At 44.8% G+C, this 21,635-nt stretch overlaps 1 protein-coding gene across 1 annotated transcript in view; it reads left to right on the top strand.

Moving 5' to 3' along the window:
- Positions 1-7,333: 7,333 nt before the first annotated feature.
- The window catches only part of SIAH2 (siah E3 ubiquitin protein ligase 2), a 31,659-nt gene continuing 17,357 nt past the window's right edge, over positions 7,334-21,635 (top strand). Inside the window, exon 1 of the mRNA XM_044432959.1 lies at positions 7,334-7,951. Coding sequence (XP_044288894.1) covers positions 7,526-7,951 — 426 coding nt within the window. The 5' untranslated portion in view covers positions 7,334-7,525. The remainder of the gene's footprint in view (positions 7,952-21,635) is intronic.

Here is a 21,635-nt window from a genome sequence, read left to right as displayed (position 1 = left end):
TTTTATTTTTTGCCTTTAAAGAAAGAAATGAAACAGCATTATGTCCAGCAGATTATTTGCTCTGGTGGAAAGCAATTTGATGTTTAAGATTGCTTTAATACAAACACAGGCAAGATGCAACTCCTAGCGCAACCTTCCCAACCTGGTACCCTCCAAATGTACTGTATAACAACTTCCATCAGCCCCAGCCAATAAAGCCATTTTGTTCAGCCTGTACTTTCTCAGCAGGGACTGCCCTACCCTTATACAGGCTCATACACCCACATCAGGTGGCTGAGTGGGAAGAGGGGAAATTATGCTGCTCTCCTCCCTCTGCCGCTGCCAGAGGGACCCTCCACTGCCTCTCCACCACCAACAGTGCATGTTCAGGAGAGCTGCATATGCTGCAACAGGAAATCAACTGGCACGTGCTTCCTACCATGCTTGGTGAAGATGCCCTGCCTGCCTGATTCCTGGTTGGCTGGCTGCTGCCTCACACTTACGCAGCCAATCAGCCCAGCTGAGCAGCTGCTCCTTCCTGCCTTGTGCTGCAGCCTGAACTCAGCTGGCCTCTCAGTGCTGGACCTCTCGCAAGAACCCCACAGATGGGACACATGACCGAAGTGGGCTGGTTGGCCAAGCAGGGAGGCGGAACACAGTGCACAAAGCCAAAGGATGCTGTGCTTTACTCGTGGGTCTGCCAGTCATGGGCAGCAGGAGGGGACAGTTGAATGCCTGCCATCTGCAATGCCTCTTTATTATGGTGGGAAACCAGCTGATCACAGACTTCCTGCAATGCAAAGCTGGACAACACTGTGCAGATTTCTGCTTAGTCTGCAACAGGCTAGGTGTATACGATCTTATGAAAATGGGAAACTGCCCTCTATCAACCCAAATGATTTGTTTATCTAGTCAAGTTTTGTCTGTGCTAACTGGCAGCAGTTCCCCGGGCAGATTTCCCTAAAGGGGTGCCCTCCAGATGTATGGAGCCACAATTCCTGCCGGTCAGCATGGCTGGGAAGGATGGGATTGTAGACCCCCATATCTGGAGGGTGTGTGATTGGGGAAGACTGGTTTAGGATCTCTGGACAAGGTCGTTCCATCACCTATTCCTCATTCATTTACCTTGGCATGGCAGAGATTGAATTGGGCAATTTGTGTGAGCAGTGTGTTCTACCACTGAACAATGGGCCCTCCCAAATTCATGAAGCACAAAGTATGGGATGGATATTGTGGAATCCTTATGGTGAATCTGTTGGAGTCGAAAATATTAGAGAGCAAACTTCAAGCAAAAATGCAGTGATGATACAATGCTGCCGCATGCGTTTCACTAGAAACAGCCTTGTGTTGGGAACCACATTTGCCAAATGGAACATGCAGCAGCAGCATCACCCACACGGGGTACTACATTTGATCCTAGACTAACCATCCCAAAGTACTGTGCACCTATTTCATGTTTTCTTCTTTAGTGGATTTTTTTTTCTGGTAAGAAAAAATATAGAAGCGGAAGAAAAGTATAGAAGTGGTATCTACAAATCGAAGATATTGACCGGGTTCACATAACAGGACAAGCAGCCATGGCTTATGTCGAGGAGGGGGGTTTTGAACTCAGTAAATTGACTTATGAGACACTTCAACAGGCCACAACTTGTTTTAGGGATTAGTAATCACACTGGACTACTTCGTGGCCTGCTCTTGAGGCCAATAAGAGCACAGCTTGGCTTCCCCACATCCCCTGGTGGCTATAGCTCTGGACAGGTGTGTGGTGTAACAGTGATGCTGCCAAGCTCAGTTCTCAACAGTACTGCAGATTGTGCTCACTGCAGCTCATAAGCTCTACTTCTGAGTTAGAGTGAGGGTTGTCAGCAATCCCAGCTCCCACGGTCCCCTCCTCCCTGCTCCTGGTGATTGCCATGTTCCATGGGATACCTGAGGCAGGCATGAAACAGCCTTTTTGCAGGATGCACCAATCGTCTGTCAGGATCTTGCAGAATAAAGTACCTTTTAAGGAAATGTGTAGAAATGTGGCTCACCATATCAAGCAAACACACCCATAGTCTGGACACACCCATGACATTCCCTGGATGAGGTTGTGCCTTAGCACAATAGAAGCACTCTCTGTAAGCACTCTTTGTCAGTCAAGCTTTTCAAGTGCAGATCAAGTTGCAGTTTGCCAGCTGTGAATCCTCAGCATCACCTAAATTCCCAGGTGGTATTTGAAAATACACTCTACAATATTCCCAGAAGTCTACGGTGACAGGATTGGAGGTGGAAGTAAACAGAAACAGATGCACATTTTGGCAAATCACCATTTATCCATCACTGAATGCTGTATGTAGAAATACAATAAATTGGAGAATCTGTCTTCTGTGAGAATTACTGGATGTTGTATATGTTTTGAAATGTCTGTGCTTGTAGAAGTGCTTAAGAGGAGTAACTCTATTTAAATGTTTCTGGAAGAGCTGGTGAAACAAAGATTCTAGATTAAGAACATGTCACAAGGGAACCTGATGAAAAAAGCTTTTTCCACTCTACATGTCCCTAGCAAGTTACAGTGGAGCACAAGGAAATACAGCACAGCCAGTTGATGGGGCTACTTGTAAGAATAAGTATACAAACGACCATATAAGCTAAATAATGGTAGCACTATACCAATTGCCTCATATAAGTAACAAGGTGCTTTTCTCCCACAAGTAGAAAGCTATATCCATAAAGAGAGGCACCATCCAATTTGCCCTGAACTCAGAACAATCATGCCGCTGCTTTTAAACACAGTAACACCGATTTCCTCATCCCTGTTACATCCGGATGGGGAGGGTGGATTATATCTAATTGAAGATGCAAACACCATCTCTAAATTGGGGAATTGCACAGTGCTGACTTTTAAAACTATTCACTAACATAATTTCCTTTGCAAGCTGCTACTGGTGATGTCTGATAGATCCTGCTTGCTGTGTGATACATTAGCACATTAATCCTTATCCATTAGAAGGAGAACACCTGAGCACCAAAATCTGTTAAAACCCCCTCTGGTTTAATGCACCAGGGCACCCCCAAAAGCTAACATACTAGATATACAAAATGTCTTTCATTTTTAGCAATAAAGCCAGTTTTCAACCCATCTGTTGAGCACTTAGGAAGTGAAAGTATCCCTTCAGCTCACATTGCCTCCTCAGCTAGATCTATGTATATGTTCAGCCATGACAGCAGAGGAAATTCAAATACAGTGGCTTAGGTAAGGATCAGTTCCTTACTTAAGGCTCAGAGTTCATTTTCATAGGGCTGATTCTTTAATAGAGAATGGAAAAGCAGTGTGATGTAGTGGTTATGAGCAGGTGATCTGGATTCTAGTCCCCACTCAGCCATGGAGCCAATTGGGTGACCTTAGGCCAGTCCCAGGCTCTCAGCCCAACCTCCCTCACAGGGTTGCTGTTGTGGAAATAAGAATGAGAGCAGGAGGAGGAGAATGATATGAAGTGCTTTAAGTTTGTCCTAAGAAAAATAAAGCAGAATACAAATCAAATAAATACTTATAAATAATAGTGTTCCTGATGTCAACTCTACAATTCTGTGCTACCTGCCTGTACTCTTCCTTTGTAGCTTGGCCTTTCTTCCACTGCCTAAACATGTCAATTTTTGCTTTCAGTTCATCTCTATACCATTTTTGAAGCCATATGGGTTTCTTCTGTTGCCTTCTTCCCTTTCTCCTTGTCAGAATTGTTTGCAATTGTGCCTTTAGAATTTCCCTTTTTTTAAAAAAAATGCCTTTCCACCTTGGACTCCTTTTCCCACGGGACTTTACTTAATGTTGTTCTGAGTTCATTAAAATGGACTTTCCTAAAATCCAGGATATGTGTTTCGCTACACTTGGCTTTTGCTTCCTTTAGAAACAAGAATCCAAGTATGGCTCGGTCCTTTCCCCCCTGTAACCGCCACTTTGCCCACTAGGTCTTCCCTGTTGGTCAGAATCAAGTCAAGGATAGCCATTCCTCTATTTCCTTACTCTGCTTTCTGTAGAAGGAAGTTATCAGCAGCACACATTAGAATTTTTTTGGAGGGGCCCCGTTTGGCAGAATTCATCTCCCAACAGATACTGGAGAAACTGAAGTGCCCCATAATTACTACAGCATGCCTTTTCATCGACTGAAACTCTGTTGTTACAGGTCGAACTGAAGGCTGATCTGCACCTTACTGGGTGAAAGAGAGGAAGCATGAGTGACAGTCTAATCCTGAACACGTCCATTCAGAAGTAGCTCCCACTCACATTAATAGAGCTTATGCCCTGCTCATTGGGTATAGGATTATAGGCTCACACCACAATGCTGTAGTTATCTATTCAAAAGCAAGTCCTTTTGACTGTAATGGGGCTTTTCTCAAATAAGGGAAGATATGCTGCCTTTTCCATCTATGCACAATTGGTGCAGCATCTAGAAGGGGGTAATGTGAAAACTCTGGATGTGAAAAGAGCTGGAGCTCTGCTATGCAAGTCCTTTTTGTAAAGTAATGTCAGGCGATAACAGGACGTACATCTCAGGTACTGTCCCATTCCTTCCATCAAAATAATACACAAAGCCATCCTGAATATCTTCCCCTGAAACACTACTGCCCTGAGTTCTGACTGAATGTTCGCAATAGCACTTTTAACTGAAACCTGAACCTCTGCTGCTGATGAATCAAGAAGATGACTTTGCCTACAGTGGTCACACACACATTGCCAAAAGAGGCCAAAAGAAAATACTGAATTGCATAAAAAGTGCATGTGCACTATAAATGGAAAGGACTGTAGCCAGGTAACCTCTCAGTCTGCTGTCTAGGTGCAAACTGCTGATGGGCGGCCACCTTCAAGGGTTCTGCTGTTCTCCCTTCTTGTGAGTCTCTGTTTTCATACCAGAGTTGAACCAGGCTGCCTTTCAAACAGAGGATGTCTTCAGTGTCTTCTGCAAAGGAAGACTTGACCACCTTAGTTTCATAACTTCCACATGCAACCTGAGATACAAAAATGATGGATGGAATCATGTCCTCTCTTGGTTGTTGCCCCCAAAATTAGCATTTATAGAACCTCAGCAAGGATAGAACCTCAGCAAGAGAACTGGCCTGATCTCTTATATGTGCCATGTGGCCAATCCATATTTGCATAATGGTGCTTTCAGGTATATGACACCATTTTCAGGTCATTCCTGCATGACAAAACCAGAGCCAATTCACTGATGTGCTCATTTACTCCATTGTAATCAGAGCTGCATTCAGAAGGAATATACCAGTACACTCACTTAAGACCACTTCCATCAAAATTGCAATTGAAGAGCAACTAAAAAAAAAAAAAAAAAAGTTAATTGACAGAATCACAGATGAGTCATACCATGCAGAAGTAAGAAAAGAAACCTCACTTAGTAAGCACTTGAACTGCAGATTGAGAAAGAGCAATTCAACTAGTATGGACCAGTTTTCTTGCCACATGTCCATTCATTTTGAAATACGGAAACTTCATGAATGTCTCTTTGCAACTACTTCTATCCAGATGAAGAAAGCAGCTTTTCCCATTGTGATGACTCTGTAAATTCATGTTCTAGTTACAGCACTTTTTGGTGACTAACTAGTATTGTTTCTGTGGCAGAATCCCTTCCTAATTCTCCAAATTTCTCACTGGGATGGAAGAAGGGGAGAGTCCATCCAGGGTTTTCCATAAGAAAAACTTTTAAAAGAAAAGCCAATGGACAACATGAATAGATTTGGCCTCTTCCTTCATAAGCTGCACGAACCTGCTTCAGCCAAGGAGCTGGTTGCCTATTTGCAAACATTTGTGGGGTGTGTTTCATGGGGTGTTCCCAGAGGAAGCTCTAATGCCCAGCTGCCATGCCTCCTTCACAGTTCAACCTCCCCATGACACTGTGCTCCATTTGTGATCAGCCAGTATTTACCCACTGCTACATGAGCCCCTTTTATCACAAGAAGGTGTTTCCAAACAGGATGTCTAGGAATACCAATCAGAAGGCATTGTGCAGCAATTCTATCTCCCCCGCCCCTCCCTTAACAGATTTCTCTGCCTTAGGGAAGAAGAGGTGAGAAAACACAAGAGGGTTCCACTGGGTCCCAGACCCCCCCACACACAAAAAAAGTCTAAGGACAAGACAGGCAAAGGGGCCGTAAGAGTCCCATCACGTGGACGCAGCAAGAAAATCCGGTAAGGCGTGAAAGGAGCAGAAGAGCAGCAAGCAGATCCCCTTCAGCAGGTGCGAACAGGGAAAGAAGCGATCCAGCCAAAGTGGGAGGAGTCATCTCTGGGGAATGATGGATGACGTGTTGTGTACATCGCCTTTCTTCTTTGCTTGCATTTCCTGATGCAAGCCATTTTGTATCGTGCAACTCAACTCCTTTCCCTCTGAGTTTGATTTTGATTTTTTAAAGTGTCTGAATGCATCTGGCCTGCGGGGTCTCTAAAGCAAGTCGTCCTTTGGCTCTCCGCAGTACTTAATTGCTTCCTTCCGGAGCGAGCTATCTAATCTCATCGCTGATGAAAACATCACGATCAGGATACGGGTACTACCAATTGTGCCTCAGAATTCATGTGACACGTTGATACAAGATTTGATTTTCCAGTGTCTTCTGTGGAAGAGACCGGCGATCCGACTGCAAAAATTACAACGGTGTGGCAAGGGTGGTCGTGCAAGAACCATTCTTTCGGGAGTAAAACTCATTGTACCAATGAGCGTATTGCACAGTTAATAAATTCTGGACACTTTATGCTGGAGCCTTTTCTTTTGGGTGTTGCTCTTTTCACTCTTCCCAACGGTTCCTCTCTAAATTAGGGAAATACGGAAAAGCTAGGCTGGCCCTGAAGGGTCCGCTACAATACTGTATAGTGGACTAACAGTGAGCTAACTGGCCAGCAGGTGGCGGACTGTCGGCCTTATTCCGGCTCTGCTGCGCCATTAAACAATAGAGGAGGAAGCATCCATGTGCGTGCGGGTTCGGTCCGCTTCCAGTCCTCGCCGTTTCCCCCGGCCACCGCATTGGTCCCGATGAAAACCAGAGGGAGCGGATTGTCGTTGCGAGGCTACTGACGGGAAAAAAGCAGCAGCCCGGGCAACGATCGGAGTCTTCGCCTGCTACCAGCTAAGGCCAAGGCGCGCTCCGCAGGAGCCAATATCGGCTCGGGAGCAGCCCGTGACTCGGCACCACCCCCTGCCTCTCTTTCTTGCGTCAGATTCATGTTCCGGGGGGCGGGAGGGAAGGGGGGAGCTGAGAAGGAACCACGCGCGGTTTGCCCGGGGGAGGAGCGGAAGGGCTGCTGGGGGAGCGAAGGACTTGGCTGCGAAGGCAGAGCTGGCCCCGCGGAACGCCGAGGCTGCCCTTCTGGAACGCCGCTGCACTTCGGAGCGCTCGCGGTCTCCCGCGGCGCCGAGGCGGGGCGCGAGCGGGGGCTCCCGGGGACCGGCTGCTCCAGCGGGACGGGAGTTGCTCCTCTGAGTCCCACCGGCGGGGCCCTGCGGGGTTTCGGAGAGCGATCGGCTCGGTGTCCGCAGTTCGATGGTTTGTTCCGACCGAGATGAGCCGCCCGTCCTCCGCCGGACCCAGTGCTAACAAACCTTGCGGCAAGCAGCAGCAGCACAGTCCGTCCGCGGCTGCTGCGCCCGCCGCCGCCGCCAATCCCGCCGCCGCCACCATCTCAGCCGCCGGAGCCGGCTCCTCCGCGGTTCCCGCCGCGGCCGCTGTGATCTCAAGCCCTGGAGGAGGCGAAGGGAGCGGGGGGCCCGTCTCGCCGCAGCACCACGAGCTGACCTCGCTTTTCGAGTGCCCGGTTTGCTTCGACTATGTGCTGCCCCCGATCCTGCAGTGCCAGGCCGGGCACCTAGTGTGCAACCAATGCCGGCAGAAGCTGAGCTGCTGCCCCACGTGCAGGGGATCCCTGACCCCCAGCATCAGGAACCTGGCCATGGAGAAAGTAGCCTCGGCCGTCCTTTTCCCTTGCAAGGTAAGGATGGAGGGGAAGGTCTCGGAGCCAGCGGCCGAGCCATCAGGAAGGGTGGGCGGGGAGAGGGACACGATGCAGCGAAGGAGCCCGCTCGGTCTCAGCGCCTGTCCTTGAGGCTGCGGCAAGCCGAGTGCTTCTCTCGGAGCCTCGTCTTACGAAATTCCCTGGGCTCCCTCCCCCACCTTGCAATTCAGTCGTTATTCGAAACGAATGAAAAGTGCTGCCTTTCCCTTCTCCGCGGAACTGTTTCTCAGAGACCCTGAAAGTGAGACACAGCAGAATATTTATTGATTTATTCCAGCCTTTCCTCAGCCTGGCGCCCTCCAGATGCGTTGGACTGCATCTCCCATTCTCCCAGCCAGCATGATGCGAGTGGTCCAACACATGCGGAGGACACATTACGGAAGGTGGACTGATTCTTATCTCTCTTGCCACCTGTAAGGTCCGTCCACTGTTCCAAGTTCCCTTTCACTGTAGGACTCTCCTTGGCACTTTGTTCAGCCTGTCCCCTCTGAAACGGGCACTGCCGTCTACATGCATAATTGTAAATAGGACCATAGAAAGCTGTCTTGGGTCACACATTTGGTCTGTCTTGTCCAGGTTTGTCTGCACTGACTAGCCCTCTTTAGGGTTTCGGGCAAAATCCATCGCTTCTGCACACACTGCAAGTGCTCTTCCATGACCACATCCGCTCACCATAAAATAGTGTCACATTCTTGGCGGGTGAAAAATTAATGTCCGTTGTAATTTTCTTGCTTTTTTGGAATTAAGAGAGTGCCTTGTGAGTCAGGAAGTTCCCTGATTTAGACCTCACCAGCAGTATTTTGAGCTTCAGTCCTTGTTGTCTTCTGATATGAGGTATCCTACCTTACAAGGGTAAAATGCTGTTATAATTATGACTGTTGCAATGCTTATTAAAATGAATATATGTGAATATTTCTGAGCACTTGGAAAAACAGACGTGGAAAAACACCATGCAACTGCATTTATTAGTAAATTAATTTGTGTGCGTGTTTAACTTTTGTTTAATTTTAACTTCCAGGGAGCCTCAGCTATTGGGTGGTATAAAAATTAACTGATTGATTAAATATGCTCTGGCATTAGGAGACATAGTGCTACAGTTGTTCCAGTCCTTTTTGGATGGTTGGAAGGCAGCCTAAAAGTTGCGGAGGGAGGGGACCAATAAACTAATATGTGGCTAATTCATCTGGTTTGCAAGCCTTTTCAAGACAAAATTGATAACTTTTTTATGTGTATGTAAAAAATAGGGGTCCAGGAAAATTTAGATGGGCTTCCTGGCTAGTACTACCCTGGTATCAGAAGGTGGTGTGGACTGATTTCTGTTTTGCCCCATGGCCTTGGGTGCCACAGGGCTCAATTCTTGACCCCGTGCATTTCAGCATCTAAATGACAATGCTGAGTGAAATTTCATTAAGCTGGGGCTTAACATGGATACAGATGACATGGGGAGCTCTACCTTTTCCTCCCATGAATTTGGTGCAAGTTTACTTGGAACATTGTGTTCAGTTCTAGTTACCTTACCTGCAAAAGCACATTATTGAATTGGAAAGAGTACAGAGAAGGGCAACGAAAATTATCAGAGGGCTGGAGCCACTCCTCTGTGAGAAGTGCCTACAACAACTGGGACTGTTAAACTTAGAAGAAAGGCGAGTAAGGGGAGGCATGATAGAGGTGTTTAAAGTCATGCACAAGGTAGAGAAAGTAGAGAGGGAGACAATTTTCTCCCACTCTGATGACACTCAAATGGGGGGTCTTCCCATGAAGTTGATTGGTGGGAGGTTTAGGACAGATAAAGGGAAGTGCTTCTTCATACAGCATACAGTTAAACTGTGGAGTTCACTGCCACAGGATGTGGTGATGGCCACTACTAGTCTGGATGGCTATAAAAGGGATTGGACAGATTGATGAGGGAAGAGGCTCTCAGTGGCTACTAGCCTTGCTTCTTTACCAGAAGTGGCACGCCTGCATAACACCAGTGGCTCAGGAGCTAGGCGGGAGGAGGTCTTGCCCCCGTCCTGCTTGAGGGATCCTTTTGGCAGCTGGTTTGCCACTGTGTGTATGGCGTGCTGGTCTAGAGGGACCTTTATCTGCTCCAGCGTAGCGTTGCTTGTGCTGTTATGAGTCCAGAGCAGTGGAACACTGAAGCAAAAAGCTGGAAGTGGTACCGAGATAGGCGGGGGAGACCAGCATAAAACTTCATCTGGAAAAGCAGAGCGGTTCTGTGGGTTGGGAGGTTGGGTGATCTGGGTGGTTGTGTGAAACTGGGCCTGATGGGGTTGTACTTCCCCTGAAGGACCAAATGCGCAGCTCAGAGGAACTCTTGTACTTGTTGCTCTCTGGTGAGCCACAGGTGCTGGCTGTGCCCAGCAGGACTTGTACACCATCTGGAATGGTTGGATCCTGACCTTAGTAGCCCATGCAACAGTTACATCCAAACTTGACTACTGCAATTTACTGTACATGGGGCTGCCTCTGAAGGCATCTTGCAATCTCCGAGTGGTATAGAGTATAGGGTAGCTGCCCAGATGGTGGGGGCCAGGCAGCTGGAAAACCCCTGAGTTGGCATCATTACACTGGATGCCAGTAAGCTGCTGGTCCTAGTTTAACTGCTGGTTCTAAATTGCCTGGCAATGGGCTATTTGAAGGGCTGTGTTCACAATCTGCCCACATGCTAAGATCTACATCAAGGACCCTTTTCAAGTGCCTGACATTTGTTTGTTTAATTTCTTTAGCACCCATTAGGAACCGTTTTCTCAGTTGTTTATAAGATAAAAGTTTAAACTATAAAATAAAATAACATCATATTACTTAATTTTAATATTTACCTTATTCAGAAAATGTTAGGAAGGGAGTGTCTTAAGCTGGCATGCATAAGAGTGTGGAGCTCCTTCCTATTGACATGTACCATAGCATGCAGGCATTTCGTGAGGAGTAAAGATCCTTCTGTTTAACCGGCCTTGAGGTGAATTTGTAGATAGTTTATGTGTTCAGATCAGCTTTGCCAAGTTTTTTGTGTGCTTACTACTCTGACTGGCATGTCTTGCACCAGACTGCGACCGTGTTTGTATGGTGTTTTGTGAAAAGTGGCTTAAAATTACTTCGATTGAATAAATAAAATGATGGGAAAGGGGATGGCCAGGGGCTAGATTAGGGAGGGAAGGGAGGGGATTCTAGAGTTCTAGGGAGCATTATTGTTAAAAACTAATTTGTCCACTATAAAGAAACACAGCTGCTCGAACAAGGGTTTTAAATGGGAATGCTTTGGGCCAGAGATTCTTGACCTTTTGTTCAGGGAACTCTCTTCTCCCTCAGTTGTAATTCAGTGGACTACTCCAGTGCTAATGCACAGTTCGTGCTAATCACCTGCACCACTGAATTGTGAAGTTGCTTTAAATATGACAAACATGTTCAGAATCCACCTTGTTGTTTCTATCCGGTACTTCTTGTCATGTTTCTGGCTTGATCTGAAATGAGGACATATACATAATGAGACAAGTGCAGGGTCTCCTGTCCTGTGCTTGTGTAGATAGGAACATTTGCAGAATTGAACTGAGCAGTGGGACAGGAGTGTATTTTTCTCCTATCCATTGAGTTTCTCCTAGGAATAAGAGTTTCATGCTTGTTTTTATTCCATGAGATTAACGGCTGAGCGAGTTGGTGGGCATAGGAAGGGGCAAGCATCCCCCCACCTGCCGATTCTTCCTTACTGTCTCCACCACTTGCACTTGTGTTACTTCAGCAGTTGCTGGTTTGAAATGGGGTTTCTCTGAGTGCATGTTGTGAAGCCCCAAAGCCAGTAGCTAAGATATGAGTCTGGTAGGATAGTGTGGGATGAGGGTAGAAGGCTTTTACCATCCTTGTTTTTGGTCTCCTGCTGATATGGAGGCGGGGGTTGAATCTAGGCATTATTTATTTAAAATATTTATTATATTTATATTCTGCCTTTTTTCCTACATGGTTATACTTGTGATAGAGCTGTTGAAAACAATAATATCTAAGTTAGTCTGGACTTGATACGGTGTTATTTTAGCAAATTGTTTTCTTTTCTTTTAATCTTTTTCTTTTTAATTTACAACTGGATAAACAAATCATGCCTAGTTATTCGCTTAGTATGTGGAAACAAGTGGTTGGATCCATACATAAGGCTAGTCCATTGTATGTGTTGTTGAATTCTCGGTTGTCATGATGTGTGACCACTAACAAAGCATGGTTTGTTAACTGTGAACAACTCAGAAGAATATCTGTAGTTGCTGTTGGGTTGTGAACACAGGGTTGTTTAAAGCAAGAGTTGTCATTGCATTTGAACCCAGAAATGTAGATTATTTTGCCAGTCTGCAGAGGTGGCAGGCAAGAGTGGTAGGAAAACCCAAATGCTGTACAGGGCAATGCTGCAGTGCTGCAAAGGCCTCTGGAATACAGTGATGGAGCAGTTGAAGGAGGAGGGAAACAAACAGGCCAGGATTTGAGAAAACAAACCATGATTTGTTTCATTGCCCACCAGACAAACCCTGGGTAGGACAACAAACGATGTGTTACATAAACCCTAGATTTGTACTGTATGTGGACCAGGTAATTTTCTTTAGTTTTGTGTGGCCTGAAACTGATTGGTACCCAACTGTCCAAGTTCACAATTAGAAGGAAAGGTTATAGCTAATTGCTAGTTTAAATGGACTAGCAAGATGAGCATGGGTGAAAAAGCAACACGTGCACCATAGAGCACACACATGCACTTGCTTGTGCATACCTGTACTGTTTATTTCCTCTTTATAATGTCCGTACCCTCTTTCCTGTTCACTACTGCTGTTGCTGGAGGAAAGCAGCTGTTTGGAAACTCCTTCAGAATGAAACAGAAATGGCAGTTGACAGAGCTAGTTTCATCAGTACTGCTCTGGAGACCCACACTTCTCTAAACCAGATACAGTGGTATCGGTTTCATTTCTATTTCACTCCCAAGTTGCAGGTTTAAGCTGATCAGTATGCTCTCTAAACCATTCTAAAGTGACATTGACACAGATATTGAGGTCATGTTGATAAAATGTAAGGCTGGAAGCATCTGGGTTGCCTGCATTAAATTTCACAATGGAATGGCTCCAGGGAAAAGAGGAACACACAATTGGGGAAATAGAGATTTTTCCATTTGGTTCACCACTACCATCAATCAATCAACCCACAAGGTATGGTAGGTGTATTAGTCCAGCCACACTTGCCATACAGTTTTGGGATTAGTGGAACTTGAGGGAAGGGTGCACCATGATGTGCTTTTTAGTTTAGAAAGGAAGAGAGCAAGCAGTGCACGTGCCAGAGTTGTACAAAAGTACTCCCACTGTGGTGAAAAGTGGTTAGGGAGAGATTTTACTTCCTCATCTTAGAACCTGAGTTCATACCATGAAGCTGAATTGGTGAGAGATACAAGACAGGGAAAAGGAGGTACTTCGTACTTCTTCACACAGCACATAGTTAAACTGTGGAATTCACTAATTTGCAATGAAGAAGTACTCGCTAGCTTGAATGGTTTTTAAAAAAACAATTAGGAAGATTCATAGAGGATAAGATTATCTGTGGCCACTTCTCACAGTGGCTATACATTTTACCTGTATTAAAGGCAGAGTGAATCACCTGTTGGACCATAACTCAAGAGATCCAGGTTATATTCCCCACTTAGTTGTGAAACTCACTGGATAACTTTGGACAAAACATGGACTCCCAATCTTAACTGCCTCAAAGAGTAGCTGTCGTGTAGATAAAATGCAGAGGAGAATCTTGTAAGCTACCTTGTGCTCCTTGCAAGAGGAAAAAAGACAGGATAATGAAGAAAATCATAATAGCAGTTGCTGAGGAACATTGACATTTTTTTGGGAGGGGGGATTCTGTTGTGCTCATGTCCTATCTATGGGCTCCCCATTCCACAGGAACCTGATTGGGAAATGGGAGACCGATCAGCTCTTTGGTCTGTGCCAGTATTGCTCTTGTGGGGGAAGAGAGAGGAAAGGTGGAAGACACTTTTCTTGCATTATTTGGGAAGGCAGTTGCAGAAGAGTGCCTGGTTTTTAGGTTTCAGGTACAGTCCTATGGCCCTGAAGCACATCCTGGGAGCAATAGGATTTTTCAGATTCTCCTTCCCAAAGCTGTAGACATGCTGTGACTTTGGGAGGGAGATTTTGAGATCCCTTCTCTCACTTCTGCCTCTTCATAGGTGCCATGGAAAGAACTATGTGCCTGTTTCCTGATGTCACAAAAGTAGCCTCAGGTGACTTCATAGAGATCAAACAGGAGGCATTCCAAGGGGAAAGGAGGGGAGAGGAGGTCAGAAAAATCCTCTGACCTCTCCAGCTGCCATCCTGATCCTGGCAGCATGTTTATTTTACCTGGATTCATGGACCCATCTATTGGTAATGTTACAAAAAAGGGGATGGAAAAGGGAAAACTGGATACTTGGAAGAATTGGATATGGGGGTGTCAACCAAATAGGATTTTGTCCACAGTGGAAGAAACTGTGCCATAGTAGAGCACATGCTGTGATTGCAAGAGGTTGAACAAAACCCAACTTGGAGAGCTGCTGCCAGTGAGAATAGACAATAGCTGCCCAAACCTGACTTAGCTTCATATGTGAAGGAATGTATGATACAGGAATCTTCCTCACAAAAATTTGGAACTTTTGATCTTCATGTAGCTCAGTATTGTCTTTATCAGTCCTCCTTATCCTCATACCTTCCACAGGTTTTCAGCTACAGCTCTTGCAGCCTAAGCTAGCATGACCAGTGCGACTGGAGGACAGGAGTTGCAGTTCAGAAGATCTGGAAGGCTCCAGTTTGAGGAAGGGTGGTCTACACTGGGATCAGCTTTCTGGGATTTCAGATTTCTTTCCAGTGCATCCCCGGAGATGCCAGGGAGTGAACCTGGGACACTCAAGTATATGCTCCCCCACTGAGCTACAGCCGTTCCTCTTTAACATCTGGCCCACCAAGCCCAACTCAGCCCACCAGGCATGTGGTGTGCTCTTTTGGGTCATCCCGATACCTACCCTATTTTGTAGTCATTCCAAATAGCAAAATCAGAAACTTTATGGAGTTCCTGGTGGGGCCCCATACATATCTAGTAGGCTGTGTTTGAACTGGTGGATCACAAGTTTGAACCTGCCCTAAATTATGAGGGTACAAGGGAGAGCAGGTACTTGTGGTTTACAACAGGCTTCTCTGATACAGTACCCTTCTAATTTGTGGGAACACAACTTGACCCCACCTAACATGGCCAGTGAGACCAGGGATGCTAGGTTTTGTAATCCTAAAATGGATGTAGTCCTGGAAGGTAGCAAGTCAATGGAAACTAGTATAGAATTTCTTCATAGAGAATCAACAAATGGTTTTGACTAAACTGAATTCTGAAGACCTACATTTTTTATTTGCTTCAGACATGATAAGCTCCATGAGGGAGACACTAAAACTCACCTGCATGTCTTAAATCTGTTCTTTTTTAATGATTTGGTATAAATGCATGCATTGACATCACTTCCAGAGGTGCAGATGTGGAGAGAATCTATGCAATTAGGTCAAGCTACATAGGTAGCAGCTATCAAATATTGCAGCTATCATATGGAGAATCACCACATGGAAATCATTTTGGCAACTTCAGCATGACAGCTATATTGCTTAATGTGGCTCTTAGAGGAGGCATCCTCTCATGAGAGGATTGTGTTTTTCAGTTGGTATGACATGTAGCAATAAAATCAAACACATGCTTAAAATATATTCAGTATATGGCAGCATTAGATTTAGTCTCTGCCAGTACCCTGTTGATAATCTGGGGGTTCTAAAAATCCAGGCTGCAATCCTGTGCACACTTAGCTGGACATAAACTCCACTGCACATAGTGGGATATACTCTGAGATATACATGCATAGGATTGTGTTGACAGTTTGCGTCACTTGGCTTAAATTAGACAAGTATCTGCTGCATTCTCAGCATGTGTACATGCTAAAAATACAAATATGAAGAACATAAGCACTGTCTTTGAAGACATACTTGGTGGTATATGTTTATACTGTTGATTTTAAAAGTTTCTATGTTGCCTTTCATTGATTACTTCATTGATGGTTTACAGACATTCAAAAATCCACTAAACAACGCTAAATTCACGCAGAACAACCAGCGGAGAACATCACAAGTGAAGTCAAGGAGTTTAAACTACTTACCATACTAAAAATGTTTTTAAATGCCCAGATGAATAAAACAAAATGTTCTGCACGATGCCGAAAAGTCAGCAAAGCTGACACCAGCTGTACCAGTGTGCAACTGGAAAAGCAACCTATAATAAACAGCTCTGGTGGTAATGGCACTGAGAGAAAGGGCATTGGTTGATGGTTTTCACATGGACATGTGTATTAATAGCTGTGATTGGCTGGTGTTTCAACAGAACCTTTGAAACAAGTGTTTTGCCTATTGTAACATCTGAACCAAATATGCGTACATAATATTTGCAGGAGCAGAATCCACTTGAAGCACTATGCAAGTTTTAAAGTTGTTATGCCTAGGTCATCTTTGCATAATGCTGGGAGTGTAGAGCAGGCTTGCTCGACCCAGAGATGTGCTTCACCACAACTAGATGTGCTTCACCACAACCCCTGTCATCGCCAGCCATGGCGCATGTTGTTTGGGCAAAATAGAGGTTGTGGTCCAGTGCATTGTGGTGACACCAGGTTGAGGAAGGGTGTTGTAAAGGGCAGAGAAAGAGGCTTGTCTGGTATTACGTCTGTTTTAAGAATGATACAATGGAAACTGTATTTCCACTGCATCTTGAGAATCAATATGCCCTGTGCTTGTATCAACTGCTCTTTCAGTGTTTTGTACCAAAACCACATTTTTCCCTCCAATTTGCATCATTTTCCAGTCTTACGTCTGCTCTGGAAAATGATATTGATTGTGTTCTGTTGCTTCTGAAATGCCTTCTTGGCTCATTTAGCTTTACAATTATATATTTCTCAAAATGTGAGTGATGTGGCACAGTGAATTGCAGCAGCTTCCTCTGACCAGCTGGCAATTGTGAGAATGGAAGGTTTCCTCCCTTTTACATAATCCTCAGTTACGAACGGTTATGTCAGGCTTTTCCTGTGTCATCTGGGAGTGAAAGCTAATCTGTGTACGTCTGTCCCTGCCTTTATTAACAGTTGCATGCCCAGCACACCAGTGCATTCTGCATGGTGAACAGTTGAAAAAAGATGAAAACATCATAAGTATGAAGACCTTTTTATTTAAACATCATTTCAATTGTTAAAACATATGATCTGGCCAGGGCAACTTCTTCTTTCTTCTCTTTCTCCTCCTATATTTTTATTTTATACTGATAATTTTAATTTTATATTTGTAAATCAATGTATTTTTTGTATTTTTATATTTAATGGTAATTTATTATGTACTATTGTATTTCAATGTATTTTATCATGTTGTAAGCCGCCCCGAGGTTTCGGCAAGGGGCGGCATAGAAATGTTATAATAATAACAACAACAACAACAACAACAACAACAACAACAACATAGACAAGACCATTCTTATTTAGTCCACTTAACACAGGCTAGAATCACATTTCTGAAACAAATGTGCAGTGAAGGTGTTTGCAAATGTGTTAAAGGATAAGCCTTTAGCTCCATTTCCTAGCCTGAAAGGACGGTGATGAGGACCAACTAACATTACTGTTTCTTTTGCCCCAACAGAAAAAAAGACAGGACTCTGTTGCCAGGAGGTTCCAATTGCTTCTTAAAAAATAGAGCAGTGTAAACTGGGTGCTGTTTGCCTTGCCTTTTAATTTAAACATTCTTGTTCACTTTTTCATGAAGGTTGTTGGAGGAGATACAAAGCTGTTTGGGGATCCTTCCTCAGCCTCAGGGTCTGCAGATGTTGTGGACTACAACATCCATCACGTCCAACCATCATGAACAGTTATGGCTGATGAAAGTTGTAATCCAAACATCTGGGTTGAGAGAGGCTAGTCTAGTGGACAGCTAGTGTATTTTTCATTTTCTGAGAAGTGAAGAGTGCCTAGAGGGACCCCACTTCTGTACTAGAGGGTATATATTCACTTATTGCATCTCATAATAATACTTATGTATTTCTTTCTTGAAAGAGATTCTGTTCTTCTATAAATAATACTCAGAGCAGCTAACAAGGGGCTTAATCCATTCATGTGCATGCAGCAGAGTCAGAGGAAGGGAACTTCCCCACTTCCCCTTCATTACAGCAACCCCCTGGAAATGCCAAAGAGAAGGGTTGGGGGACCCTGCTGTATCAGGTGAGCATCTTCCTCAAGCAGAGCCCTTCCATCCATGGAAAATATATCCTGGGTCCAAGCCAGTATTTCTTCTTCTTTAATTCTTAGTCTAGACTAGGAGTGGCGGGACCTATTTGGAAATTAATCCTACTGGGGGGGGGGGGGGGCGGTACAGAGAGCCTCGTACTAACTCTGGAGTATAGAGTGCAGCTGCTACAGTTAAACTCAAAAGCTGCAGGCAGCAATGGCCTCATCACACCATCACTGCCTTTCTTGAAAAGTTAGTGCATCCTCTCAATTCACTCATGGTAGATATTTATTTATTTATTATTTAAAGTTTTTGTATGCCGTCCCCTTGCTATATAGCCTTGGGACGGCTCACAGAAATAAATAAATGTAATACTATACATAAAATGTAATACAATACAATTAAAACCCAGAAACACCCTGGCTGCACACTTAAAACCTATAAATATTAGACATTGCTAAAATGTTGTTTGAATAAAAAGGTCTTAGCCTGGCATCGAAAAACAAATAACGATGGCGCCAGGCGGACCTCTCTGGGGAGCGCATTCCACAGATGGGGCGCCACCGCAGAGAAAGCCCTCCTCTGGGTGGGTGGGTATGTGGTGGGTTTGATGAAAGTGATGTGTCCCTGAACTTGATAGCTGAACGGAGAGTTGACCTGAGCCCGCTTGGGGCTGTGTGCAGTATCCCATCTGGTGCACTGCACTGGCTCTCAGAATGGAGCCATTTCCTCCATGATGCAAATGCAGTCTCAAAGCAAGGTACTGCAGTCACACCTGGATCCCTGAAGAGTAGACCTGTGAAGCACGTATTTCCAAGTGCACATTGATTACATTTGCACTGGATGTTTTGAGGTGTACATTGAAAACTAATCTTTGAATTGACTGTCGTGTGCTGAGATAGGGAGTTGGCTACAGGCAGGGCAGGTGGCGCGTTGGTGGATGGATCTTTTGCTGGTCGAAGTTGTATCCCTCTGTGGGGTGTGGGCACATGTCTAAAAGAAATTACAGGACTTGTGCATTTGAGGCAGGTTTTTTAAGCATAAAAAAGGATAGTATAATGTGTCAACTGTCATTTGCCTACAAAAGAGAGTGATATTATTTCTCTGCACTTGATAATTGCCATTGCTTGTTTGGAAGAGTGGACAGTGTTCTCCAATCTTAAATATTAGGCATGCTGCCAAAACAAAGCCTTGAGACACTTCAAGGTTCGAGTCACTGTCACCCAGACCGAGCAAGCAAGCAGCTTTCAAGCAGAACAGAGAGATCTTAGCACATGATTAGTTAATGCCCTGATCACTCTGTTCAGTTGTTGTTTTTAAATGTACATTCAATTCTCATTTTTTCCTGTTCAAGAAGAATGACTCTGGAAAGAATAGATGCTCTGGAAACATTACAATTATAGTAGCCAACTATACCTCAAAATGATGTCAGTGAACCATCTGGCCTTTAAAATGATTTGCAACTACTAATGTTTCATCTATTAACAATCGATGTGGCCACCTTTGAGCCTCGATTAGGGTGCATGTGGTGATGCTGTTCAGCCATGCATTCACTCCAATGGCTAAATTCAATTTTGGGGAAAATCGTGGGGACTGCATTCCAGTGGTGGACGGACCTAAGGCAAAAGAGATGGGGCCAAAACAACCATCCTCGTTTGGCTTGAAGCTCTTACTGCCAGAAACTAAGACCTAAGAGAAGCCTTTCAACTGTTTGGGATGAGGGGGTACATGGAAAAAATGGAAACCTACTGACAGTGTGATGGTCTTATCCAGCTGGAGAACTCCATGGAGTTGGATTTGGCCACTGGGACTAAGGTTTTCCACCTTGATGTGGAGAATGCTAGCAAGAAGGAAGGTGGGATGAATCTGCTGTGTATACCCCCACATGTGTTTCAGAGAGACTTAGGTTTCTAGTAACTTAATATTTATTTTATTTATTTAAAACATTTCTATGCCACCCCCATTGCAACAAAGCCTCGGGGCAGCTCACAAAGAATACATAAAAACATACATAAATCATAATAATATAACAATTTAAAAAACATTTAAAAAAACCCCGGTGTATTCTCGGCTAAAAATTTTAAAATCCTAATTAATTCAATAATTTAATAATTAAAATAAGTTTTAAATAAAAAGGTCTCAGCCTGGCACCGAAAAACAAATAACGACGGCACCAGGCAGACCTCTCTGGGGAGCGCATTCCATAGATGGGGCGCTACCACAGAGAAAGCCCTCCTTCGGGTACTCACCCTCCTAATATTCACAGAGGGTTCCCGGAGAAGGGCATCCGTTGCTGATCTCAAGGGGCAGGAGGGCATAATACCTGTCTAAATGTCAGTGTTGGACCTGCCACAGCCTTTGTCAATTTCTTGGGATTGTGAGTTTCCAAATTAACTTCATCACAAACCAGTGTTGAGAGCAACTGCTGCATGGTAGCTAGCATGCTAGACTAGAACTTGGCGAAACCTGATTGTAGCTAATCCCCACTTGGCCTGGAAGCTGTCTGAGTGATTTGGGGGCCATTCAGTGACTCCCAGACTAACCTATTCCACTGGGTTGTTGTGAGAGCAACATGCAGAGGAGGAGACCCACATAAGCCGTATGGGTTCCTTGCAGAATAGAAAAAAGGTAGGATATAAATGCAATATATAAAACATATACTGACAGAGTAGCTTACATCCACAGGCACACAGGACATCCAGTTATTCAACTCTGCCTTATATGTGGTCAGGTTATTTTTCCATCTCACCTGGCATTGACTGCTCCAGGGGTAGGCAATCTGGTTTCCTCCAAAAATTTGCAGTGCACCAAGTTGCCCATTGTGACTGGCAGTTGCTCTCCAGGCTCTCCGATAACCTGATCCCTTTCACAGGAGGGGCCATGGATTGAACTGGGAAACCATCTGCAGGGGAGACAGCGTGCTTTACAACTAACCTATGGCCTGTGCTATTTGTATTGAGCAAGAGAGATAAAAAGCAGGTTCACAGGATGGGTTGTTGTTAAATGCCAAGTATCCACAATTAACTCAGCAGATGTCTGAGCTCACTGAGGCTGCTTTGCTGCTTTCCCTGGCCTCTTTTCTTCTCATTCTTCCTGGCAATATCTCAGGGGATGCTACAGAGAGCACTGTGACTCTTCTCTTTCACCACTACAGTCACAAGTTGTCAAAGAGTCTTCATTGTGCAGCTGATCAGGCACCCCTACCACCTGCTCCTGAGGAAATACTCCATCTTGCAGATCAGTGGCTCCCTAAGTAGGGCTGTCCGACACGAGATGGAGGTGGTGATCAGCTGGATGGCCCTGCCCAGAGAATGGGGCAGCACCACTGAGCAGATCACCAGCTCCCAGCTCCTTGTTGAGAGGCATACTCTTGGTGA

Source organism: Varanus komodoensis, unplaced genomic scaffold (assembly GCF_004798865.1).
Source record: "Varanus komodoensis strain SLA01 unplaced genomic scaffold, ASM479886v1 scaffold25, whole genome shotgun sequence".
In the NCBI taxonomy this organism is placed as follows: Eukaryota; Metazoa; Chordata; class Lepidosauria; order Squamata; family Varanidae; genus Varanus; species Varanus komodoensis.
This window is presented reverse-complemented; position numbering and strand designations above follow the sequence as displayed.